The 27,300-nt window shown below is 39.7% G+C and overlaps 1 protein-coding gene and 1 long non-coding RNA gene across 28 annotated transcripts in view; both read left to right on the forward strand.

The window, feature by feature from the left end:
- The window catches only part of LOC310700723, a 45,369-nt gene that overhangs the window by 7,394 nt on the left and 10,675 nt on the right, over positions 1 to 27,300 (forward strand). The gene's annotated exons all lie outside the window — the stretch shown is intronic.
- On the forward strand, positions 1,743 to 26,850 carry ZNF207 (zinc finger protein 207). 27 transcript variants are annotated; one of them, XR_014522634.1, is made up of 15 exons: positions 1,743 to 1,972; positions 5,835 to 5,961; positions 6,852 to 6,990; positions 8,402 to 8,572; positions 9,443 to 9,518; positions 11,187 to 11,287; positions 12,735 to 12,895; positions 13,682 to 13,771; positions 14,854 to 15,096; positions 15,620 to 15,782; positions 15,979 to 16,162; positions 16,391 to 16,470; positions 19,850 to 19,904; positions 24,118 to 24,182; positions 26,585 to 26,850. XR_014522634.1 is itself a non-coding variant. In XM_083490185.1 (12 exons), exons 1-11 carry the CDS (start codon positions 1,932 to 1,934, stop codon positions 16,137 to 16,139), a joined length of 1,473 nt encoding a protein of 490 aa, XP_083346311.1. In that variant the 5' UTR covers positions 1,743 to 1,931; the 3' UTR covers positions 16,140 to 16,162; positions 16,391 to 16,831. The 27 variants fall into 27 exon arrangements, 4 of the variants coding, with proteins under 4 accessions (XP_083346311.1, XP_083346310.1, XP_083346312.1 ...); XR_014522624.1 differs by having other exon boundaries at positions 15,979 to 16,470; positions 19,850 to 22,534; positions 22,606 to 24,182; XR_014522626.1 differs by having other exon boundaries at positions 15,979 to 16,470; positions 19,850 to 21,993; positions 24,115 to 24,182.

The raw sequence follows: 27,300 nt of genomic DNA on the forward strand, positions 1-27,300 counted from the left end.
ATGAGAACAGAAATTGTGCAGGAGCAGCGCAGCGGCAGCAGGAGGCCCCATTAGCTAAAGTGGAGCTTCAGGTTAAGAACAGTTTCAGGTTAAGAACAGACCTCCGGAACGAATTAAGTACTTAACCCGAGGTACCACTGTATAGAGAAGGTTTTGTAAAAATGCTTTATTATGTTTTTATATACGTATGTTGGAAGCTCCCCAGAGTGGCTAGGCTAGGGCAACCCAGTAAGATGTATGGGGTATAAACAATAAAATTATCATTATGGAAAGGGATGTCCCTCTTTTCATCGGAGGGTATGCACTTTTAAAAATATGTTTCTGAAAGCCTCTTTAAATCCCAGTGTTTAACATCAAGTGATAACAACACAAGTAATAAACAGGTTACTCATAGATTTCATTTCATTTTGCGATTTATGGTGTGATGCTGTGCATGTCTACTCGCAAGTTAAGTTCAAACTGAGTTCAACAAGTCTTGCTCTGAAATGAGGAGGGTGAACCTGGAAAATGATTCTGCAGCGCAGCAATTTCCCACTGTGCCTTACCCCCAGGTAAACGCGCATAGGACTGAAGTCGAAAGCCTGAGATGATGATCCTCCGCATACCTGCTTGCAAGGACCGCAACTCAGGAGGGCAGAACTTCCTGGCTGAGTAGAGATTTGATTCCGTCTAAACATTAGGAAAAACTTTCTGACAGCAAGAGCTTGTTCGGCAGTGGAACAGACTCCCACGAGAAGCAGTGGACTCTTTCCTTGGGAGATTTCAAAGCAGAAGCTGAATGGCCATCTGCCACAAAACCGGTCTTGAAAGGCCTGCATTGGTTCCCAGTACGTTTCCGAGCACAATTCAAAGTGTTGGTGCTGACCTTTAAAGCCCTAAACGGCCTCGGTCCAGTATATCTGAAGGAGTGTCTCCACCATAGCTGTCAATTTTCAAATTTGAAAATAAGGGATCAGCAGCGTCACCTGTCCCGGGGACAGTCTATGGGATATCTAATAATCCAGGATAGCAGCGGGAAGCAGCGGAAAACGGAGCTGGAATAAGGGAATTTTCCACAAAAAAGGGAAGGTTGACAGCTATGATCTCCACCCCCATCGTTCTGCTCAGACGCTGAGGTCCAGCGCTGAGGGCCTTCTGGTGGTTCCCACACTGCGAGAATCCAAGTTACAGGCAGAGGGCCTTCTCGGTAGTGGCACCTGCCCTGTAGAACACCTTCCCAGCAGATGTCAAAGAGAACAATTACTACCAGACTTTTAGAAGACATCTGAAGGCAGCCCTGTTTAGGGAAGCTTTTAATGTTTGATGCATTACTGTATTTTAATATTTTTTTGGAAGCCGCCCAGAGTGGCTGGGGAAGCCCAGCCAGATGGGCGAAGTTTAAAAAATAAATTATTATTATTATTGTTATTATTATGGATGCTGTAGTTAAAGATCCCTGCATCTCAAGGGGGTTGGACTAGATGACCCTCGGGTTCCCTTCCAACTCGATGGCTTCCAATTCGATGGCTTCCAATTCGATGGCTGGCCCGCCGAGGCGCTTTAGGACGGCGGGATGGAACGTTCGCATTTCTGCGCAGCCAGCGGGGCTGCAAACCAGCTATTCGCGCATGCGCGGCTCTACTCGGGGCGCGCGCGCTGCCAGCTGCCCATACGTCATTCCGGAGGGGAGGGAGAAAAGAGCGCGCAGCGATTTGACCGCACAATACGTGACATTCCTCGCCCCGCCCACCTCCCCTCAATAGGCGGAGGAGGAGAAGGAGGAGGACACGCGCCCGCGCACTGCATTCTGGGAATCCGAGGGTTCGGCCGGAGGGCGGCCATTTTGTGTCTCGCTGAGGAGAAGAGTGCGCGGGAGCACCCGGAGGTCGAGCTTCTCGTCGTTTTAATAGTTGTTGTTTTTCCTTAGTTAGGCCGCCGCCGCCGTCGTCGTCATGGGACGGAAGAAGAAGAAGCAGTTGAAGCCTTGGTGCTGGTATCCTTTTTTCCTCTTGGCGGGCGGGTGGCCGGGAGGCTTCTCGAGCTTGGAGAGGAAGAGGTCGGGCGGCCTAGCCTGGCTTTTTCCCTTCCCTCAGGAGATGGAAGGGACCCCCGGCGCCTACTTCCACTGGGCTTCGAAGCCAGCCTCCTTTCCTGACTCCACCTGCCCCCGCTCCCAATATCCACCTGGGCCTAATTCAAATAGCTCTCGAACCAACACAGAATTTCCATAGGGAACGGATTGGATTTGTTTTCTTCTCCTGCCCTCTCGCGCGCCTCTGGTTGCCAACGTTTCAGTCGGCCGCTGCAGCTCTGCCCCGTTAACGAAAACTTCCCTCAGCGTAGACATACCGGGTTGGCCACGTTCATCGGCCTGAAAAGCTTCAACTTGATTATTTCTGCCTTTAAAGACACAAAAGCAGGGCAGGTTGAGTGGTTGAGGTTTTATTTTTTGTGCTCCATGAGCCACCGGCTTCTCTCGTATATTCCTCGGTGTTTTAGCAGACGACCCAAATTTTACCAGTTGATTCGGTTCTCATCAATTTCAGAGGCTATTTTCGAAGAAAGGGGTGTTCCACATAAGTGTTGGTCTGCTGCCTTACTCCTATCCTCCACATCAGCTTTTCATGTATTCATAATGGGGACAATCCATTCTCTTGGGCTTTGCCTTCTCCACACATTTCTCTCCCTCCCCCCAATTTAGGTGTTTGTGATATGTTTTGCTTTGAGTAGTCATTATGTTTTGACCACGCCGTGAATAATGTTTCTCCTGGAAAGATGTTTGAGGATGCATGAGATATATGAGAAAATTTGGGGTTGTCTGAGTCTTGTTTTTCTGAAACACATCTTGTTGAAGTGTAGGTTGCTAGGTAGAAAGGGGGAGATATATTTTAGGTAGATCTGCCAGTTTTGTGCCTTTTGCTCAATAAATAATGGTGGTGTCTTAGGAAGAAAAAGGATATATTTGGGGTATATAATAGTACTGTTGTTTTTAAATAAATTAGCCTTTTTTGCTTGCATAAAGCCATTTGTGAAATTGTTTTGAAGTACCACATTAGAAATGAAAGGGAAGTGATTTATAGGAAATGTAGGTTACTTTAACTCTTGTAGAATATTAATCGACACTTATATCTGCTCAATTTCCCCATTTTTATTTTCACGACCCTGTAAGGTAGGTTAGGCTAAGAGATGGTGACTGGCCCAAGGGCACCCATTACTAAGTAGGGGCTTCTGACCCTCTAATCACTTCACCCCACTGGCTCTTTGAGACTAACCAAGCAGTCCCCGCAAGGGGCAGGGGGAGTCCTTGGTAGAGGAAGCATCCCTTCATAAGCTCTGCTGGCTTGTATTGACAAAGACTATGTAAGCACCACACGTTAACCCACACACGTCAAAAATGAATAATGGGAATTGTAGTTTGTTAACTACAGTTGCTAGAATTCTTTGGCGGGTAAATATGTTTTAAATGAATGATGTGTACACAGCCATAAACAGAAGCAAGGGAACCAGAAGCTTTAGTTTGGAGTCCTTGTGTTGTATCTGGGCATCTTACAGTTCCAGGCCCTCCCCTGGTTCACTCCCTACTGCTTTTGGGACACCAGTGGTGAACAGATCTACTATTATTCTAGAGGTTCTCTGACAATGGTCCTCTCTCTCTGCTGAGAGGAAGATCTGCGATTTCCTGTAGCCTAGGGACCACATGATTTCGGTCCCTTATTAAATATTGATTATATATTTATTTATACAGACTTTCCCATAAACACTTGTGTTCAACACTGCTCATGGTACAAAACCCACCCCCTATTTTAAATCATATCTAAAAACTGTTGAAGTATAACCAATATACTAATCTCAGTATGAGAGTTTGAACAGGAATGCATAATAAAATACAAGATCTGTTCAGTTAGAATAAGGTGTGTTTGGGGAAAATAAGGAAAGATTAGTGTGTGCATCCCTTGATCCAGAATAGCAAGTCAAATTAAACTTGATATTTGCCCTCTAAAACTATTCTATGGGCTCAAATTAACTGATTATATATAATGTATATTGTGACATTCTTGTGCCATAGTCTACCTTCAGCACTCAAATCCCTTGTTATTAATTAGTATATTTCATACTTTTGTGAGTAGGGACTCTCTGGTCTCCAAGAAAGAGACTCGCAAAGACATAATTAGAGCTTGCAGCTTGGAAGGCTAACTGTAGCCCTATTTTGTGTTAGGACCAGTGTTAGAAACAGAGATATGAAAGCTAGGAGCTCAATGGCACCTTAGACCTAGGTTATAGGTGCAACAACAGAATGTCTACGTGTGCTTTTTCATAACAAGAATACAAAGTTGAAAATGAATGAACTGCAGCTAAAATTCATGTTCATTTTTCACATGGTCTAGTCCTTCCCCTGCCCACCCCCCTAATATTCTTAAGAGGGTCTCTTATCCAGTCTTCAGAGAGTAGCTGGAAGTGGGGAGACAGAAAAAGATCCTCCTTTCCTTCACCTCTTCAGTTTTAATCTGAAATCTTAGGTTCAGTACTGCGCCCAGAGCTCAGAAACTACTCACACTAATGAAATTCCCTGTCGCAAAGTGCGCCTAGAACAATGGGAGTTTCGAACACTGGTTAGGAGGCAGTTGCCATCTGCAGCAAGAGTGGGCAGAAAGAATGATGTCTTGAGTGATTTGCAGTAGAGTTGCATGGGTTTCATTCCCAGTTTCGCAGGAAGAACAAAACTGCTTCCCTGCCTGTTTAGGCTGCTGAAATGTAAACATTGATCAGAAATGGGTGTTTCAGTGCAAGAATTGTGAGCTCTGTTCACTTCTAGTATTTAAAACAAATTTCTAGGCTCAGAATGTGATGAGAAGCACCCTTTTTGAATTTTAACTGTATCTCTTTTGTATCTACTAGAGCCAGTTGCCACTGTCTCCCTGGTGAGGCATGATGCCAAGCATATAGAACCTCTCCCCTGATTTTGATGGTGCCTAAAAAGCTCTGCAAAACAAGACCTCTCCAGAAGAGAGATTTGATCAGTTCTCTTTGTTACATTAAGCTTTGTGGCAAATCATTCAAATCACTTTGTAACAGAATTGCTTCTTGTTGCAAATAAGAGAAGGGGTGTTTTTTTCTGTAACAGACATTTGCAAAAAGGCTCACTCTTCTGCCTGCCTAGAAGGCCAACAACACGACCTGAAATGTGGCAGAGTTAGGGTAGGGTGCACTTTATTTAATGATTGGCAGCTGAGCCATAGCAGAGATTGTGGGTCCCTGAGCTTAATCCTCAGATTCACTATGTTGTGATTTCCATATCATTAATGATCATTTATGTGAATCTGTATACCCAGGCATCCATTTTGCAGTCTTTGCTGTGCATCATCCCTTCCTCTTAAAGACATATTTTTATAACTTTACCATGTTGTATAGTAGGCATAGACAGATTTAATGCTTGCGGGATCTACTTTGGTATTTCGCTACAACCCCAAGATGCAAAAATAGTTACAGGAGATGGGTGGAATCAGATGCAAAATAGTGGTCCAAGAGACATAGACCCACAACATTTCATTAGCCCTATATTAAGATAAGCTACAAATTGCCGTCTCAGTTACTACAGATCACTGCAAATTCTGATAGCCAATTTGAAAGGAGAAAGAAAGATCATTTTTTTAGTGTTGAAACAAACTCTTAGATCACTGGATAATTTATAGTAGGTTCCATCAGTAGGTCCCAATGTGCCTCCTGCCCACCCACTTTGTATATCCACTTACCAAAGAAATCAAAGTAATTAATACATTTTAAAGATCTGTAGCATTCCTTGAGAATAATTATTGTAACCTTTTTACTTCCATGCTTTCCTTAACAATGTGGCATAGGTATTGTAATAGGGATTTTGATGATGAGAAAATTCTTATTCAGCACCAAAAAGCAAAACATTTTAAATGCCATATATGTCATAAGAAACTGTATACTGGACCTGGCTTAGCTATACACTGTATGCAGGTAAGTGCTCAGGTTTATCCTTTTTTTCACATGGTGGTCTGCTGAAAAGCAATGTGCTGTTGTTTTGTAATCATCTTCCATAATTTATGAGTATTCTAGATTTCAGAACCAGCTGCATTAATGAAAGCTCTTCTTTGGTTGGTCACAGTAGGTGTTTGGGCCTGATTTGCCCAGGATAGTGGATACTATCATGACTTTATTATTTGGTAGTTGGTTGGAGTCTGGTCTAGTTCTAATTCTTTAAGAATTTAAAGCTACATTTGTAACTACTATTATAGTCCTTTGCATGCTTGTCTGGGAGTAAATACTAGCATAGGATTGCAAATCTGAGCATGCTTCATGTGGAGAGATTCCCATAAAACAGCCTTTTTGTTTATCCCCTCTGTTGAGAGAGAGAGAGAGAGAGAGAGAGAGTCTTTCTACCTGTGTGCAGAGTATGTATGTGTGTTGACCACACCCACTGCCATCATGTGACCCTTGGAGGATGGTCAGTATAAATGCAGCCCCAAAAATGTTAGTCCCTGTTTAGACCTAATTAGATCTAGCCCTGCTATTTGATTTAGACTAGTTTTGACTGCACTTGAGCTAACTAGAATATAGTAAACTGCCTCAGTTCAGATTATTTGTCCATTTAGCTAAGTGATCTATTTTGACTGGCAGCATTTCAGAGACTTTTGCCATCCCTGCTACCTTTCCTTTTAACTAGAAGTGTCAGGAATTCAATCTGATACGTTCTGCATGCAAAACATATGTTTTACCACTGGACTGTGGTCCTTCAATCTAAGATGCTATAAGTGCTACAGAACCAAATTATCTAAACTTTTTAAAACATCAACCACCATATTAGTAACTAACCATGGATTGAACTTATATTTGCCTATTTTTCATAGGTACATAAAGAAACAATAGATGCTGTTCCAAATGCTATACCTGGAAGAACTGACATTGAACTGGAAATCTATGGTATGGAAGGCATTCCAGAAAAAGACATGGATGAAAGAAGAAGGCTACTTGAACAAAAAACTCAAGGTAAATTGAAATACTTCAGTATGGAAAGGGCTCAGTATCTAATTATCATGCTCTGATGAATATCACCAGTGAGTGATAACTGTGAGATTACTGTGAGCAACAGAGATGTAAATCTAGACATATAGGTATTATTTTATGGGTCTTATAAATTGTTGTGACGCTAAGGTGCATAGTTGCACACTTGTCAACCTGCTTTTTTATGGATTGCAACTTAATGCTTGAAGATAAAATGTGGGACTCAGTATTGGGTCTGAAATGATATTGTTTGTTTTTGGAGTAAATCAATACACCTAATAATGGTTGTAAGCATAGGCTTGCCATACATCAGGAAAATTCCGGACACGTTGTGGTCTTTAGGTAAAAATGGCTTTGTGGAGATTTTCCCAAATCTTCAAAATGTGAGGGGAAATCCAGGTGTATGGCAATGTGATGGGGAAAGTAGCGGAAACAGCTCCGAAAGCTTAAAATCACCATTTGGGGGGGGGGTTCCCAAAAAAGCTGAACAATTTAAGAAAAGCTCAACAACTTTGTGAGTGTCAGGAATTTTACTTTTTGAACAGCCCTATTATAAGCACCTTATGTGTCCACCTTTTACAAAGTTGGTGGGATCGGTAACTCAATGCCAGTGGAATTCTGGTCCAACTGAAATATATTGTGCCCTGTGGTTTCTGGCTTCCAGGTGGACTCCTATTTGTTTAAAATTGCTTTCTTGTTGAAAAAAGAGAGGAAATAATTTTACTGTGTTGCTGTGTGATCTTATTCTGCATCAGCTGTTATTAATACTATGATTCTTATAACCAATTAATAAAATACCAAGAACCAGCAATATCACTAATCACATCATTCAGAACAATTATTGGTTATATATTCTGAAGAGAGAGCAGGGGAAGCTGCCTTGAAAGGCTTAACCCTAAAAGGTGACATATATGTTAAAAAAAGAAAGAAACATTATTTGTATATCAGTGGAAGCTAAACCAGGCTCTTTTATTCTCTTTGTAATGGCTGGTTATCAAGGTAATTCGTTGACATTTGTTTACTTTTTCAGACTAGCAGAAGATTCCGATACATCCAGTAATTGGCATTTTTAGTACTGGTTGCTCCTTCACTTGCACTAAATACTCCCCAATTTAGGTTTTCTGACCCAAGTAGCAAATGATTAGATTGTGTAATGGATTCTAATTACAGTTTAAACAAATAAATGAATATTGTTTGTAATTGCTCTAAATATTACTGAAAGAGTCGTTAGTTTAGGTTTAACCCTGGTCTCTACTGTTGAAAAGGAATATTTATGAGATAAAAAGTATAAGGCAGCATTCCATTTTATTTGAAGCAAATTGCAAGTAGAGTGATCCGGGATGGAATGTGTTTTAAGAGCAAATAATTTAACATCTGAATGTTAAAACTCTTTTAGCGGAAAGCCAGAAAAAGAAACAACAAGATGATTCTGATGAATATGATGATGATGAATCTTCGGCTTCAACCTCATTTCAGGCACAGCCTGTGCAACCCCAGCAGGGATATATACCACCAATGGCACAGCCGGGTTTACCTCCTGTGCCAGGTGCACCAGGAATCCCTCCAGGTAGCTAGATGGAAATATTGTGATGATTGTCTTAGAAATTGCTAGTTGGAAACGTTAGTTGGAAACATTTTGGGAAGTGCTATTTGAAATATAATGGGTACTTATAAACAATAATTAGTTGCTCCATACTGAATACAGTTTATGTTCTTCCAAATATTTGAGAGCTACAAAACCAATCTTATTAGAGGGGGAAATCTCTAAAATTGCCTTGAAAATATTTGATTGGAATTTTAGAAACGGCTCCAGTTTTGCTAGCTACCAGATAGCTTCACATCCCTGAAACTGTGGTTTCCATAATATGCAACCTGGGGTTTGGAATTTGGCTGCTCTTCCTTGAAAAGCTGTGCGTGGACATAAGCAAATGTGTAGAGAATTCTGGGGTATATTGACGGAGTTAGGAAAACAGATAGAAAACGTTGGTTATGCAACTTTATTTGTGACAGTGTAATGCCATCTTTTAACCAAGCCCTCTGGGCAGTTTGCAATACAATTTACAGGTCACAATTACATATTTCTCAAGTGGAAGCTACCAATCTCTAATGGTCTTTAACAATGGAAAGGGTGGCTTCTTTTTTAAACATGTGACACGTGGTACTCTTTGACTGAACTAGTAGTAGTCTTTTGTATTCATAAACTTACTTTGCGCCATAATTTGGAGCAGCAGGTGTCTCAAATGGCAGAAGGGGGAAATCCCGTGGATAATATTAATGGATAATTTTCTATGTTGAACTTCTTTTATGTTAACGGAAAGGGTTCATGATCATTCAGAATATTTCTTTAGTGAACTAATCAGTATTCTTACAAATCCTGTATTCATAAAAAAAAAATGTGTACAGTATCAATAATCAACACACATTCTCTGGCTTTCAGGTATACCACCATTAATGGCAGGTGTTCCACCAATGATGCCTGGAATGCCCCCAGTGATGCCTGGAATGCCACCTGGGTAAATAAAAACAGTGGATTAATAGTGTAGTCCATGCCTAGACAAGCATGCTTCATTTTCAAATCTATCCTGAGTTTTTGGACTTTGAAGTTGCACACTAATTATACAATGCTCTTAAAATCAAGTCTTAGCATTTCTGTCAGTGGGCAGGGAGACTCCTTTTCTCTCTTTATACCCTTCATTATGCATTCATTCTCTTTCCACACACTCAGCACTCCCATTCATACTTACTCTGTCTCACACCATCTGCATACATGCCTAGGGCCCTGGTGTGCCAGACCCTTTCCCTTGCTGATCTTCATCTCCCTGGCAGAATCTCTTACCCAAACTGTCTTTTTTCCTGCTTTGTCATTCTTTCCTACTCCACCTCACCCTACACAGTTACTCCTTCCCATCTCCAGTCTTTTTCCTAGCTGATGTATCCATTGTCTGCCTTTCCCACTCCCTCCGGAAGAGAGAAACAACAGGAAGGTGTGCAGGCAAGCTCAGTTTCCAGTGTGGCAGCTAGTGTCTGACTGAAAGACACAAGGCTTCTCTGGCTTATCTAGCAGCAGTTCTTTGCAGAACAAATGAAACCACAGTGGGGCTGAGGGATGAGGTGGACCAGAAGGCAGCATCATGGGTTTGATACAGCCTGGACCTGGTTTCCTGCCCCTGTTCTACATGTTACTGATTCAGATGGTTCCCAAAACAATGTTGCCAATTTTCTTGGGCCATTAAGAACAACTTGGCACATACTGGAGTGGCTGGATGTTTTCCCAGTATCATTAGTTCTCTCCAGTGGTTTTGAATATGGCTTTCCAGTGTGGTTTTGGCAAAGGGGTCTGTCTGCTTTTTCGGTTTTTTGAGTTGGAAATCTGATCTCCCACTCTGCTGCTGAGTTCTGCCTGCTTCCCACATCCATCTAAACAACTTTCCCAGGCATGGAGGGAGTGGTGAGTTCAGGTTACCGCGTCATTGTGCACTTGGCTTCCCCTTCTGGCCTTAAGACATAACAGTTGAATGGCATCCCAGCTGGTTCTCTGCATGCTTTGAGTTAAAGTTGAAAGGTATGGAATGATTCAGACACGTCTGCCATGGATAGCTAATGAAAGCTGGAACTTACATTTCTCAGTGGAAATCCTTGGATGTCCTTAATAACATTGTGTACCACAACCCTTCCCCTGTCTGGTGGTCCTCTGCAGATGTTCTGCACTACAGTTCCCTTTGGGGAAGGGCTATAGCTCAGTGGTAGAGCACATGTTTGCAAAAGGTTCCTGGTGTTTCCAAGTAGGGCTGGCCTGAAACTCTGAAGAGCAGCTGCCAGTTATTGTCAGCAAGGCTGATCTAGATGGACCGGTGGAGTGACTTGGTATAAATCTGCTTCCTTTGTTTCCATCAGCCCCAGCCAGCTTGGCCAGTAATCAAAGGTGATGGGGAAATAAGAGTTCAAAACATATGGAGTGTGGCTTAACACCAAATCAGTTATTGTGTATGTTACTACTATGGAAATTCCAGTTTTGGTGTTTTATAGCTTCTGTTTGGGAAATACGATGTTTGGTGTCCTTTTAAAAAATTAATAAAAATTATTGAGAGAGAGAGAAATAAGGACCACACAAAATTGGGGAAGGATGCAACATTCTGATATGCATTCTTTATGGCCTTTACCATTTTCTTCATTCTTCATAGGATGATGCCAATGGGTGGCATGATGCCTCCAGGACCAGGAATCCCCCCTCTCATGCCTGGTATGCCACCAGGTAGGTCAGGAATGACGAATCCATACTGTGGTGAGAGTTACTTTATTTTGTTTTTGAACTGATCTGGAGTTGCTGTTACTTCTCTGCATAAAATGGTGCACTTTTTATAGGGTTTGAAAAAAATGGCACAGAAAAAAGTTCACTCTATGTTATAATTCTCCTTTGGAACATTTTTTTTTAAAAAAAAACCTCAATCTGGACATCTAACATAACTGTATGGCATGGCAGGGGAACACTACAAAATGAAATTAGAGTTGATATAAAAAGTTCTTAGTGCAAATAATTTTGGGTGGCTCATACTTGGAAGTCTTTGCAGCTTTCACCTTGATTGTGACTGTTGGCATCACTTAATTTTATATCCACCTCTAAATCAATTTGTGAATAAAGATGCCATCTTGTTCTGGGGATGTGGTAAGAAAATAATTTCCTTTGATTATTTTTTAATTTTATTTTTTGCAAATATAACATAGGAAGGTTTACTTTGCAGGCACAGGTAAGCCTGGATTTTTCCTGCCCCACCCCTGACGTCCTATAAGATGTTAGATATAGGGCAGGTGGTTATGGCTTGGCTGAAATGGCATCAAGGGACCAAAGGGGGAGGCCTGAGAGGCCAAATTAGGCACGTAGGCTGGCGATTCCCCACTTCTGTATTAATCACTGAAAGTAATTTAAAAGGGTGGTTGGCCATAGCCCCATGAGCATCATTATCTAAATGGTGGTGGTGGGAGTCATTTGTTCTGCAAGGATGGGCAGGTGCCACTGCATTATGGTGGTATCTGAGGTTGCTGCAAGTGTGTGTCATTGTGGCATGGGACAGACTTTCTAAACTTCAGTGTAATATGTTGGTTGTTGGGTTTTTCCCCACTGTCGGCAAAATCGTCTGAATTTTGCCTGGCTGGAAAGATGCCTACTGTACAAAGTTTGAGTCTTATTTATAGCTCACTTTTACCTCTTGCCATGTCCACCATTGGCATGTGGCTACTGAAACATTTCACATAAAGGACTGACTTGACAAAGCAACGTGAATGTGCCGACGCTCAGAGAGAATCTCACAGCCACTTTGCTGCTGCTCCCCCTCCCCCCCCATTCCTTTTGGCCACCTTTTTGCGCAAATTGGGATTTGTGGTTAGCCTTTGTCCTCACCAACTACGATGCACAAGCACATTCATACACCAATTCTTGAAGTTGCATGATCAGAGCAGCAGCATTTCATCTGACCTCAGGCCTTAAGTACATATGCACACACAACATAAAGATCATTTGTAAAAACTATTGCTACCAAAAAGTTGGATTATGCTCCTAATACTAGTTTACTATCACAGTTTTCGTAATTGTGGTTAGTTATGCCTTCTGTTGAGTTCTAGCTGTTCTCTGTTATTTAATAGAATATTGCCCTACCTTTAAAAAAGAATTTAATAGGGACATGTTTTGATACTAAAGTCTTCAGAAAATTACCATCAGGATAATTTTATTACAGGTATGCCACCGCCTGTCGGTCCTCGTCCCGGTATGCCTCCGATGACACAAGCACAGCCTGTGAATGCTCAAGGTGTACTTAACAGACCTCCCGCTCCTGTTGTTGCAGCACCAACCCCTCAGCCTCCCGTTACTAAACCACTTTTTCCCAGTGCAGGACAAGTAAGTGTGTTTTACATCCTGATAGGAGGATTTTTAGACTGTGTTTATCCTATCCTATGTAAGTTGTAATAGTCACACTACAGGAACACCAGCACTCAAATCACTGGGGTTGTTAGACAGATTGCTTGGTATTTGCTCCTATCTTATGCTGGAATTACTATACAAATGTAGTCTCAGAATGCAGGTTTGCTATTTGCACCTGCTGTCTTTCATGCTAAGGTACCATTTTAATTTTTTTGCAGAAGAATAAGTATGTTTTGATCTTTGTTACCAGGTGCTCAGGGCCATGTTTCCATGAACAACTTTTATAGCCATTGGAACATCCTTAAAATTATAAATTCATATTATCATAAGGAGAAATCACAGTGAGTGAGCAGGAGCATGCTTCTGAAATGATTTTTTAAAAGATTATTCTGCCCTACAATGTTTATTTCGTAGTCAGCTAAAATAAACTGTTAATCCTTCTCCTGAAAGATAAAGCAGGTATGCAGTATTGAAATAAAATGCATACGTAGAGACATTTGAGAACCACTTGCTGTTTAACAGAGTGGAATGGTCTGTTTGAGAGATACATGCTCTCTCCTGTTGCATTGGATTCATTGTAAATGAATAAGTCTTGTATGACTTCCAAGCATATTGCAGTGTCCTTCATAATGCGTTGTTGCATTTTGAACTTCTGCAGGGAAGAGACTCATTTACAAAAGTCAATCCAAGATCCTTCCTATTGGTTATCTTTCACGCATATATTCGGAGACTGTTTACTGTTTCGTTTCTTTTATGCTACAGATGGGGACACCTGTCACAAGCTCAAGTACAACTGCATCCAATTCAGAACTGTCAGCACCTTCTAAAGCTCTGTTTCCTAGCACAGCACAAGTACGCAGGAAGTTGCAGTTTAAAAATGCTTTGCTGGTTAACCCTTTAGACCGTTATGTAAACATTAAAACATCTACCTAAACATCTTCAGATAATTGCGGATTCCTGATTATGTTTAGCTGTTAATCCCAATCTTAAATTGTTTGGAATTTTATTTTTTTACAAATTGTGCATAATATTTCGGTAATAGAAATAAACAAAAGATTCTACATTGTGGTTCTAAAGGGTTAAGAAGAGCATGAAAGCAGTTGAGTGCGTTTTAGTTGGCAGTGGTTTACTTGGTGCATGGTTGTTTTTTTCTAGTTTATGCTGTTATTTTTTATGCATCATGATAAAAGTAAGGAAATGTCCAAACAAAAAATGCATCATGTCTTAAATCCCAACCTATCTAGTCCTGAATTTGAAATTCAGTGGTGAGTGCAGAATTTGTGCTATTGCTTGTCAAAGCATTCTCTCATAAGTGAAACTAAGAGCCCCCGAAGTAAGAAAAACATGTAATAGCTTCAAAGTCATAGTAAGGTTCTATCTTACCCATTTGATGCGAATAGTTTGTAGGAAAGGAAAGTAGTTCAGCTCTATAAATTGCTATTTGAGGTGTCTCAGAACTTCATTTTGTTTTTATGCAGAGAATGCTTTTAATTCTCACCTGGTTGACCCACTAGCATTCTTAGAAGAAAAATCTTCCCATATATTCTAATTCTGTTTGAATGCTAACTTGCCTAATACTATTCTAAACCAGTAATTTCTAGATTGGCCTAATTACAAAAATAACATTTCTTAATAGATCTGAATTATATTGAACATACTGTATGAAAAGATGAAAAAGGGACAGCAACAAATAGTTACCCAATTTGTCTTGCTTTTGTTGTGGTTTTTGATCTGCCACATCTCAGTTTTGTAATGTGTTTGTGTGTTGGGAGACACTATTACTTTTTTCATCCCAGTTTGCTTTGTTATGTAATGGGGCTGAACTTTTACTTTATGCTAATCTAGCTGTGCAAACAGATTGTAATGCTACAGTGTTTAGAATTTTTGCATTTTAAATAGCATTGTCCTTATAGTTTAACTTTGTGTTTTTACAGGCTCAGTCAGCTGTTCCAGGGCCGGTTGGTACAGATTTCAAACCTTTGAATAATGCACCTGCAACTACCACCGAACCCCCAAAACCTACATTCCCTGCTTACACACAATCTACAGCTTCAACCACTAGTACAACAAACAGTACTGCAGCTAAGCCAGCTACTTCTATAACAAGTAAGCCTGCTACCCTTACGACAACCAGTGCAACCAGTAAGTTGATCCATCCAGATGAGGATATATCACTGGTAAGTTAAATAGGATTTCTCCTTGCTCCATAGTTGTGAGGAAATGATCAAACAGTTGTACCGTTTATGTAGCAGCTCTGCTTCCCACCTCTTCCCTCACCATTTAATGTGTCTAACATGAATTATAGCAAATTTAGAATTGCTTTGTTTTCTGTGGTATACTTCTCAGAGCCCAATACGGGTAGTGTTAAAACTCATGTCAGACTGCTTCATATTTATTGGTGTGCTTTATGAACTAGATTTTCAGACTACAGTATAATGGCACAATCCATAATAACTGAATAATCCCTAAATCCTGCTTTGAAAGTACTAGAAAAAGTTAATGCAGAAGTAGAAATTGATAATGTAACATTTTGTTATACCAGAATTTACATGCTATAATATGTATCTCCATAAGTTTGAAGATGAGATTTAATTGGTTGAGTAAGCCAATTTAAATAGTCTAAGCTGTACTTGTGTCTCAAACTGACCTTTGATTTGATCTCATATTGTTGAAATTCTCCCTGTGTGCTTCCCTTCATAGGAAGAAAGAAGAGCACAGTTGCCTAAATATCAGCGTAACCTCCCTCGACCTGGGCAGGCATCCATGGGCAATCCACCAGTTGGACCAATGGGAGGTATGATGCCACCGCAGCCGGGAATGCCCCCCCAGCAACAAGGAATGAGACCTCCAATGCCACCCCATGGTAAAAACACACTAAAGCTTCTTGAAATCCTATACAACTTATGTATTTAATTATTTCGCAGCGTCTATATGCTACTTGATTGTAATACGAGCTTGAAGCGATTTACAAAAATACGCAAGTTGATTGCAGCCTAAATGCTTTACTAGCAGTAGTATTGCTTAAAGGTGTTTGTAAATTTGTTTTTTTACCTTCACAGGTCAGTATGGTGCTCATCACCAGGGCATGCCAGGATACCTTCCTGGTGCAATGCCTCCATATGGTCAAGGGCCCCCAATGGTGCCTCCTTATCAAGGTGGACCTCCTCGACCGCCAATGGGAATGAGACCGCCTGTAATGTCGCAAGGTGGCCGCTACTGATGCTACTGCAAACGCTCTAATAGGTTTGGAGATTAAACCTTTTCTCATCTTGTGCTGTTAATATAGCCAAGCTTCCATCAATTAAAACTTCGTTGTGACTTTTAGGGGAGGAAAAAAAAATCTTTCCACATACAAGGAACTTTTTGGACATTCTTATTTTACATGGCAAAATTTGTTTAGAATAATAAAACAGGAACTTTCCCTGATGTTGCAATTTATACTGTATGGCTTCTTTTTCATGTTTCATCTAGGTTTTTAGAAGTGAAGTATAGTAAATATGGTTCGTTAAATTGTGAAGGCGCTGGAAATACATGAACGTACCATCTTAAAGGCAAGTTCTGTAACCTTACGTTGCTGTTCATAAAATCATGCCTTCACAGCACTTCAGGTGCTGTTGGACTTCATGTCCCCAACAATAGTTTGGTGAGGGCTTTTATTGTTACCATCTACTTGTACACTTAAGTCTGAACGTGTAACGATATTTAATGTATTTAGAGTTTCCTGTTGCAGGGTTTATAAAATTGACCTACTAAGTTCACGTGACTTCCTGTACTGTTAAACTTTATTGTAATAAAATGAAAGAAAAAAATTGTCTTTTTATTCATGACCAGCTGTGGACAACTGCCTGAAGGTTTGTACTGATGCATGCTATGGTAGTTTGTGGTATAATAAATACAGATTTCCTGATGCTACATTGATATATTCTGAATTATTTGAACTTCAAAGTCACTACTTTAGCTGTATGCTGTAGCTGACTCCTGAACAAGTAAATAGACCTGTACACTTATTAAGCAGTTGCAACAAAGTCTTGGGCTTAAGAAGACATGTTTTCCCCCCTGAATGGTGCACTTTCTTAAGACTTCTTCATAGCTCACTGGTTATGATATTGGTGTGCTCTTATGTTTCCTATGTGTAAATGTGCTTCTACTAAGAAAATGCTATTGTAGAGCACATTTTTTGACCTTGCTTCGGTTCTTCCTCAGTTTAGAGACCTCAAGCTACTTAACCTAACATTTTTTTTAAAAAACATTTTTTATTAAAGATTTCTCTTTATAAAGCTTAGGTGCAAGCATTGGCTTCTGTAATAAAGGTGACCAGCCGAGAGGGATTCACCATAAAACATAGGTTGCAAAATATCAGATTAATCTTAATCAATTGATCAATTAATCTCTATCTGGGCATAGCAAAAAGCAGTCTGGTTAAAAACTACAGCTGAAGCTGCCCTGTGTGATTCAAACATTGTCCTCATTTTGCCTCATGTCTGTGTGTCAAGAAAACGGCTGTGGCGAGGTTTCAGCTGTGTCTTTAACTGGACTCTGTCCCATTTATAAAACCTAGCAGGAAAGGGGGTAAAATTATCTCCTTGGATGACTGAGCAGTTGTTTCTCTCAAGGGGCATGATGTGTTTGTGAGGTTTTGCCTCAGCATTTTGAGCCTTGTTTCTTTATATGCAGTACAAACCAGATCTCTTTTTTATTGCTTTCTGTTGTTAGCAAGATAAGTATTTCCATGGGAGCTGGGAATAGCAAAACTCCTGTTCCTACTTCCATCGGTTGATTTATAAAGACAAATTCTGTTACTGTCATTTTTGCACTCCACCCCCAGCTAATAGTAATATTGCATGTTAACAGCACCAATTTGTAAAGTAAAAACTATTTCCGATTTGCGTACAGTCTACTTCAGTCCTTTGCTTGGTCTCAAAAAACTTTATTGTTCATGCTTGAAGTTCCTTTGCTGCTTTCTGTACATCCTCTTTTTATATTTTCGTAACTTTCAAAAATGTCCTGCCTTCCATTAGAAACTTTGGCTTTGTGATCTTCACTCATTGTTTTAAGTTGTTTTAAATTTTCATTTTGAGAAATTTATTTTGCTGGAGTACTGTGTATTAAATGTCTGAGCAGTGTTACTGACACTTTGAATTTGCTTTCTGTTGACTGGCTACCCATTTCCCCAAAAGGTACTTCAGAATATGCAGCCATGTTCACTGTTTTCTAATTACTTCACCCCTTTAGCTGTTCATTTATTTCCTTTTGCACTATTATGATGGCAATTGTGCAATTATACATACCTATTGACCATTATCTGAAGAGGTTATGCTTGTTTTTCTCATTCATGAAAACACATATCTGAAGTTTTCTTTGACATTACTGTCTCTATAGATCCCAGTACTAAAGAGGCAAACCATTTTGGCAATGGGCTTGCTTAAGCATGTGCTGGTAACTTTTCCTCAGTCTATGGCAAAATTAAACACAATGATTCTTGTAACATGCTTCATTCCTAATGAGCCCATTAGAAAGCCTTTTGTAGCCCATACTGGCCATTTTACATTTAAAAGAACTAGTGTACAGTTTGTACCAGTTGCATCCAGAGGCTCCTGCTGGACAGAGGGGTAGGCAAATTTCCTCTTCAGCTCCTGCACCACTTTCCACATGGCTTCAGAGCTCATCAGAGCAGCTTTGCAAGAGGAAAGAGAAATTGGTACAGATCTCCTCCCCCTTTGTCCAGCAGGAATATGGGAACTCTGGATCCAGTAGATAGAATTTGATCAGAAATTTACTAATTTCTACTGTAGCCTTGTATTGCCCCTTTATATTACCTGGAGTGGCACAGGTTCCCCATCCCTGCTGTAGAGATTCACCTGTGCTGTATGCTTGGGTTAGAGATAACTAATTCCGACCCCCTCGCTGGAGGCAGGCATTCTGAAGCCCGTAGGCCCCTCCATCTTCTAGATAGAGGCTTTGAAATCTATTTGCTCTCGGGGGAAGAGTGCCAATCAGTTTCCGTCCTGCTTCCACTGAGAGAGGGTGCTCTTGCATCTGTTGGAGGTGCAAGGGAACAGCTTATTATTTTCAGCATATATTCAAGGCCTTTATGTTGAACTTTCTGAAAATTCTGAATACAAGCTTGTTTTTAGAATAAAAAGTTCCGTAGGTGTTGCTAATCCATAGGCTGGGGTCATTCATGCATGTAAGCAAACCATGGTCAGTTATGAGAATGAATCTCAAGTCTCTTGTGATTTCCTCCATTCCTTCTCTTTTGTGCCCACAAGGAAGGAACAAAAAACTTAGTTCCTTGTGATATCTGAACATGGGGAACTGTTACTTGTTTACAGTATTTGTAATAAGAAGTGATGATCCAACCATGGTTTTGAGTTAATTGAAAGTAGAAGCTTTTTATCTCCTTGAGAGTCGCAAAAGCAGTAGGGTGCACAAAAGCCCATGGCTCACTCTCCAAATTGGAGACCATGGTTTCCTGCTACATCTAAACTTGGCCATTATACTTTATAATGATACTTTAACAAATTCGTACCTCTGACATTAAAAAAATGATTAATACAGTTGTCTTAATAATTGTACTGGTCTAACTACTATGCAAGAGTGATGTAAAGTTTCTGAACAGCAGATTCGTTTTTTTACATTTTTCACTTTTACTGCATTAGTTCAGAATATTTTATCACTTGTAGGGGAAACACCCACTTTCTACTGAGTGTCATATAGCACTGGTCAAGCTGGAAGGTGAGCACTCTAGTTGGGGTTTTTTTTCTATACATTAATTCTGGTTTACAGATTCCATATCTGATTTGTGTGGAGCTTAAAAGTTGAGACCAAATCTGTGCTTGATCATTGGAATTTTGTTAATTTTGATTGCATGTATTTTTAACTTAATTGGGTTGTGTTTTTCTAAAATTTAAATTTTTCTTCTTCCTATAGCCCTGCCATAGGACAGGCTGAGGCAGAGTCTCAGTGTTGCCCTGTTCAGTCTGAGGCAAGTGGGATTTATTTTATTCATTCTAGGGGCTTTCACAGCTTTATAGCTGTTGGATATTCATGTCCCCAAACTTGCAGCAAGTTTGGTGAAGGCTCCTATCTTTAATTTAATTTAGGATTTTTATAATCTTTTGATGGGCTCTATATTAATATTGATACTCTGACTTTAGTGCTTAAATTTATTGTTGTTAGCAGTCAGAAATCTTAAAATGAGTCAAAACATTTCCTGTTCAATTGTTAATCCCTCCATCACCTTACCCTCTGAAACTTGGTGTAGCGATTCCATCTTTTAACAGCAAGATGACTGCCTTTGAAATGGTGCTGTGAATTTTAAAAGTCCAGGAGTTTTGTTGGCAGTGTTTAGTATTGTTAAGAAAATGCCTGTGTTGAAATCAGTTTTTCTCCACTGATACACACCTCTGCAGTTGGGGGTCAGTGACATCAACTTAACAGAAATTTACCTGAAACAATTACCTTATCATTAAATATGTTATCTGTCATAAGTTAATATTAATGTAGAGCCCACAGAGTGGAGAAAAATGCAGTTGTGAGTTTCATAAGATGAACAAGTGAGATAAATGTTTAGTAGGAAACATGATTCTTTCAACAGCCTGACTTTAAAGGTAAACAACTTGCCATATTTATGTGCACTGGAACATAAATGAGCATAGACGTTTAGGTATTCCTAGTGTAAGCAATTTTCCATATATTATGCACAGAACATAAAACAAACGTTTAGGGGTTTTGGTGCCATTTGAATCCTTCCGAGAAAATGTATTGCTAGACATGTGAAAACACATGCATTACTTTAAAAGAAAGATTTAACATTCTGAGGAAAGCTGCTGATAAAAGATTTTCAAGAATACTTGAGAATTTACTTCTACCCGCAACTCTTGCAACAAATCTAGTTTTCGTTTGAGAGAGTTTGAAGCTTTCACAAGGCACCTAGATTTTCTGGGTGGTCCCTTCAGTTTGCACTTGCAGAGCCTCAAACTGCTTCTTAAACTCTTACTTAGTTTTTTAAGAGTTTGGGAATTTGGTGTGAGAGGCTGTTTTCCCTTAATTCAAGGGATGGCCCTCCATAAGTTGTTGGGCTCCAAATCTTATCAGCACCCAGCCACTATTGTCAGTGATCAAGGCTTGCATGAGTTTTAATACAGCGTCATTTGGAGGGCTAAAAGTTCTCCATCCCTGTCTTACACAGTCCTCTCACCCAATCCTCAAAGTGCTTTTCCAAATTCAAGTGTCGATTTGTTTTCTGTGGCATCTATTAGCTCTGGCTGTAACTCATGTTTTCGTGGTTGCAGTTTTAAAACGCTTACTTAGAATTACCTTTGTCGTAATACCTAAGCAATACAATCAGCTGCCTGTCACTTCTCTCACATGCATGCAGAACCCTCTGCAAGCTTCTCATTTTCTCGAGAAATTGTAATCCAGAGTAAAGTTCACTGTGACTACCTCACATCTGAACGTAAACTGCATTCAAATCCTCAATTCAGTGTATTGTCATTGTGTGTGACGTGACTCTTGACAATAATGGTGAAGATGGACTCCGCACTGAAGATGGAAAATAGCAATCAGCGTTTCTTCTACAATGTCCTCTGCTCTTGAGATCTGCTTTTTTCAATGTTTCCCCACCCCCCTTGGTCAATAGCCAATTTATTGAAACATGCTTTGTTTGGAGGGACTTGAAATAGAAGGGTTGTATTCATGGCTTCTGTTATCTTTTTGAGTATCCATGAAAAAATAGCTTGGGTGTTAGGATGCCTTTACTGTGTCACCCTGTAATAAAATAGATTAAATAAATGAGTGCCTTGATCCAGTTGCATGATTTTAGACAGGAATCACTTGATAAGAGAACATGTTTAGCTTTGAATATTCCCTTCATCCAATCTGAGCCTTATTTTTTTTTACACTTCTGCAGCTGTCCTACAATCACATTTTCTAGCATATACCTAATGTAACTTTATGGTTTATGAAGAACTGAGAGATACTAGGATTTTGAACAAATGTATGTGCCTATTTCTTTATAATTACAGAGCAACATAAAAGTCGGTATGAATGTACTGCAAAGGAGATCCAAAGAGGTTTCATTGCTTTCCTTTGCTACAGCTTTCTAAATTTTGGCTTTAGTTCAGAAATTCCTCTACCTGCAGTACACCTATTTTCAGGACTTCAATAGTAGTCTCAGGTGGTTCTTGGGGCATTGTGCTTCATTCATTCTGATCTCTTGACGTGAGACGCACGACCAAGTTGAACTTCAAAAAAATAAATTTAGAATTAAGATTTAAATTACAATTCTGAATTGCAGTTCGCCCAGATGTTAATTTTTTTCTGCCATCACAGAACTTCAATATGCTACCCAAACTCTCGCATTGAAAAAAGAAGTTTTGGGATTTTGTACATTAGCAATTCAAAGGAAAACTGCCGTCATTGCTTACATAGTATTCGGTCCCCGCCCCCAGTTGCCCTTTAAGAGCTCTCGTGCAAAATTGTCAAATTGATTTTTCAGTGAAGAAGTCAATAAGCAGCAGTTTGAGAGTTCTCTGAGGCCCCTGCGGAGTGGAAATACTTTAGATAAGTTTGTGTACATCCATATGTCATGCAGAGTCATGTCTTAATTCGAAAGTGGGAAGAAAACAGGTTCCAGCTGTGTCTGGCTACCGTTTTCCTCTGGTCTGGGGTGCTGCTATTTGAAGTACTCCGACTTGACTGAAGTGTATTCAAGTAGATACAAGTAGTTAAATCAAAACTATAGATCATTTTGTGTCATAGGCATACACTTGAGTTAATTTATACTTACAGTTTGGCAACTGCAAGGTGGCATTAATTCTGGCCACTCTTGCTATATTAGTATTATTTCAGTTTTAACTGAGGCAGCACTACTCGCTTTAAAATTATATGCATCTGAATCTTTTGATGGATGTTTATTGTTAAATGAAACCACACAATCACTTCACATCTTTTGTATAATAAAACATTTAATATATAATTCAGTCCATATTGCTTGTTGACCACTGTGACTCGTAAATTTGTTTATAAAATATTTGATCACAGAATAATGTCAATTTAAGGAATCTTGTTGGGTAACGCAATAGCTCAGTCAGTAGAGCATGAAACTCCTAACTGCAGGGGTGTGGCTTGGAGCCCCAAGTTAGGCAAATGATTCCTGTATTGCATGGGTTGGACTAGGTGACCCTCGTCCTTTCCATCTTTACAATCCTATGAACACATGGTTACATTGTCAGTGCCAGCTATTAAATGTGAAGTAACTTGCTAGAACAGAGAGCATTGCAAAAGCATTGCAAGTGCTTTTTTTAGGTTTCAAGCTGCTTTTAGGTTTTTGAGAGATCATACATTTTGGGCATTTCCTATTCTGAACTTTTGTAGTCTGTTTTGGTCAACTTAACCATTTGTTGTCCTGGGAAGCATACTTAAGAGAGCCATGCTGAAATGGGGGGTGGGGGACGGGACGGGATGACGACACTCAACATAGAATCTCACTTCCATTCTTTTTGGCCTACTGAGTCTGCGCTGCCAACTTAATAGATTGGAATGTCTCACTGCACTATTTCCATACCTTGTTCAGATAACGTATTTGCAGTGGAGCATTCTTACCAGTGTCTGGCACGACTAAATAAGTTGTTCCCTTCCTTAATTATGTTCCCTTAATTAAAAATAAATGTGAAGGCACAAAAATGCCTTCACTAAAATGGCAGTTTTGAATCACTGATGTGTGCCTGGCAAGCACTGTTTTCAAAATGTCACACCTCTACTTCACACAACAGTTGCTAAAAGTTAGGAGTTGAAGTTCAGTATAAATTTTACTCTTGTGCTTAATTTTAAGAATAGTCAACTCAGCTAACATAAAATATTTTATAATCCTTTAGAAATTCAGCCAGCATTTGAAGGTTCAGTTATATTTTGCTTTCTCGGACTGTTAGTAGTAATACAAGTACAGGGCTTTCCAGTTCATTTTCACTGATACCCTTGAAAGAACGCTACATTTTTTTTGGCAACTTGCACTGTGACCCTTTAACATTTGAATTGGTTCAATAAGTATATTTCAGAGTTCAGTTTGACGGACTACTTAGGAGTTAACAGTTGCTATAAAAAAGTGCAAGAATTTTGGTTTGTGTTTCGAAATTTAAAACTAAATTATGAATTAAGCTTTTTGGTTTAATATAATTTGTGTTTTTGTTGACTAGCAGCAGAATTTCAGCATTTGCTACTTACTGGTAGAGAAGAAAAAAATCCCACAGCACTGCCAGTACAGGTTAGTTTAATCTGTAAGTACCTGATGTTTGTTTGAAATCCTGTACTACAAATGCCATCTTAGTACATGAGGATGGAGCCATAAGTTATCTGGAGAGGGTTGCATCTTACTACACCTAAAAGGGATAAATATTCACAGGCTCCGATTAAGAAAGGGAAGGGGAATTACAGTAAATAACCAATTTGGGTTTAGTGTATCATGTGGTGGCATTCCAGTCAGGGATCCAGTAATGCACTTTTTTTCTAAGTGGGAAATCATTTGACTAAGGTTGATTGGAAAATAACCTCAATCACATCTGGGGTGAATGGGTGTTTATGCTATTAACAAAACGAGTAATTAAATATTCTGATTCTTTCTTCTTAGCAGTCCTTACAAACACCCATCAGCACAACTTTGTTAACTGATGAGCACATCTTTTGTGATGGGCATTATTGATACGAAATGCTGTGTCCTCTGAAACCCTTGAATCTCAACACTTTAAAGCCTAGATAATTTTCTTAGGTAGTCCCTTCTCTCTTCAGTGGGTTCTGAATATTCAGTGTTCTTTGGTTATTTCTTAAAGTCGACTATGCATTTCTGTAGTGCTGCTGTTTTGCTTAAACTGGTGGTTTGTGCAAAAATGTAGTTGCATCTTAATTAGAACTGCATGTTTCTGTATCTTTAATTTTCTGCTGCCATGTTTACTAGCCAACTTAATTTGGTAACATGCTTTTAAAAACCTGCTCTCAAAGTGGCAAACTAAAGCTGTTGGCAGTCAGTCATTCAAGTAAATAAAGTTGAGAAGTGGTCACAGCCCTTACACAGAAATATCAGCTTCTCCCACCAACTCTAGGTAAATCTGTTGCTTTATTGATTGCTTCATCAATATGAGACTGCTGCTGCCTCTGTGCCATTGCAGTCTCTCTCTTAATGCCACCTTATATTCATGTTCAGCAATCCTGAAACTTCTTTTTAGAATTGCCAAAATCTCATTGGAGCAGCTTTAGAATGCTTCTTAAGACCTCCTTGTTTTGAGCTGGGCTTGTTGGCTTAGAGTTAAGCTAGCACAGGGTTACTGGTCTCCTACATTTTAGTTTGATCGAAAAAAAATCCAGTTAATTGGTTCATTCTATGGTATTGGGTGTGTTACGGCATAAAAAGCCTTTGGATTGGGGAGTAGGCTACAACTAAAAATGATATTTTGTGATCAGCATGAGAAAACAAAGCTATGTATCATGCCTACCAACTTGTGGATAATGGAAATGCTTCTTAAAACTACAACAGATGTGGAAATTTAAATCTAGCTGCATTTCATAGTAAAGGTTGAAGAACCCAGAAGAACAAGTAGTCACTGTAACCATTCAATATATGAATCAAGAGTGTTGTTTAGAATGTCTTGGTCCCTTGTTTTTCTAGTATTTCTCAGTCCCATTTCTCTAGTGGTCAATATATAGTATTTTATAAGGATGAAAATCTTAAATCTGCCAGCTCTGTACAGTTCAGGTTATTTTGGGGCAGTGGGCAAGTGGACAGAACAAACAAAACTGAAACCCAACCGCTACTGTTGGCATTCAGTAGTTCAGCCACAAGAATTGAGTTGACCTAGGCATCATGTTAAAAATTTTGAGTTGCCCAAAATTAATTCACCTGCAAGAGAAACTATGAACATTAAGAACCTGCCATTCATTTAGGAGACTCTTTTTTTAGAACACATCCACTGTGCTTGTATTGAAAATAAGGGTATCTTGTAAACATAATTAAAATTTTGATAGTTTCTGTGTCTTAACTTTCCTTCTGTGCCGTTTACTTTCCTTTATACTAGGGAAAGTTAATACTTAAAACTACTTTGTTGATTACTAAGATAACCTGGTAATGCAGTTGTCACTGAAATCCCAAACTACATAGACACCTAATCATATGATTATCCCCTAGTGATTTGTACAGGGCTCAGCTATGCCAGGGAAACACCTAATTCTTAAGGTGTGTGGTAGGATATGCCGCTTCACACAAGCACAACACTACACAAGGAGTGGCAAATGCAGTTTAGAACCCTAGCACAAGGAGTATCACCAGGATCATATTTATTTCTCCTCTGACTTGTGGATGTAGCTTGTATTTCAAGCAATGCCTTAATGCTGACTAGATCATTGCTACTTGGTATAAACTGGTTAACCAGATCTAAATGGCTTTGATCATACACAGCAAGCTTGAATTTTCTGGAGGGACGCACTAAACACTTGGGCCTGTTGATATATTGGATTGCATTTATATTTGTAAACAGCTCTACATAGTATGAAGCAGCTGGCTTTTGTCCTGCTTATTGCTGTGCAGCTGGAGTGACCTAAGTGGAGTATGTTTTCAGTTCCAAATACTGTAACAGATCCTGTGATCTTACTCTGATCATATGAAAACAACTTGTATAGTCCTGCAGACACCAGGAGAACCAGAAAGGGAGGGAACGTATTTCTGATCTGGCAACTTGGTAAGTATCTAGCCTCTTCAATGTTTTTTGTTGGTGATAAAAAATAATCTGTATTTCATTCATGTAGCATTTCCCTGATGAATGGCATAAAGATGGGGACAGACAACTTGCTTATATGCTTTTGATTAAAATTATACAAATAGCATCGGATGTACGCTTAAGTAAAGCTGTGTATCTTTCATTCATTAAACTTTGAACCAGAGTTAATTACTGTGCCTGTCTGTTCTTTGGTCCTGAAATATTTGCACAAAATTGCCCCACATGGAATTGTATTTCATTGCGGGGGGCGGGGGTTGTCTTCATTTGAAAAGTTATGTAGTTGTAGAATTGCACTTACATTTTATTTATTGAAAAATTACACCCTCCTTTCAATCAGATGATTCCCAAGTTGGGTTTACAAGCAACAGGCAGTGATGCTAAATCCCTAACGCACACATGTGTGTATGCTAGGGTTGCCATATTTTCAAAAAGTAAAAACCAGGAAACCCCCCAAACCCCTTTCGGAAATTCCCCCCCGGACATCAATTCCGCCTTTGAAATTCTGGTAATGGCCAAGAAAATCCGGATGTATGGCAGATACCAGCAGTCTTAGTCCTCTTGACTGGTGGAAGAGGCTGGGACATGTTTCTCTTCTGCTTTGCAGCCCTAGGGCAACTG

Source organism: Podarcis liolepis, assembly GCF_965112155.1.
Source record: "Podarcis liolepis genome assembly, chromosome: 2".
In the NCBI taxonomy this organism is placed as follows: domain Eukaryota; kingdom Metazoa; phylum Chordata; class Lepidosauria; order Squamata; family Lacertidae; genus Podarcis; species Podarcis liolepis.

What these genes read in the sequence shown, in the direction of transcription:
- ZNF207 (XM_083490184.1), top strand. Translation starts at nt 1,932, where the DNA reads ATGGGACGGAAGAAGAAGAAGCAGTTGAAGCCTTGGTGCTG. An exon ending in TGCACCAGGAATCCCTCCAG is followed by an intron (nt 8,573 to 9,442) that starts GTAGCTAGATGG and finishes TCTGGCTTTCAG; the next exon opens with GTATACCACCATTAATGGCA. An exon ending in ACCTCCAATGCCACCCCATG is followed by an intron (nt 15,783 to 15,978) that starts GTAAAAACACAC and finishes TTACCTTCACAG; the next exon opens with GTCAGTATGGTGCTCATCAC.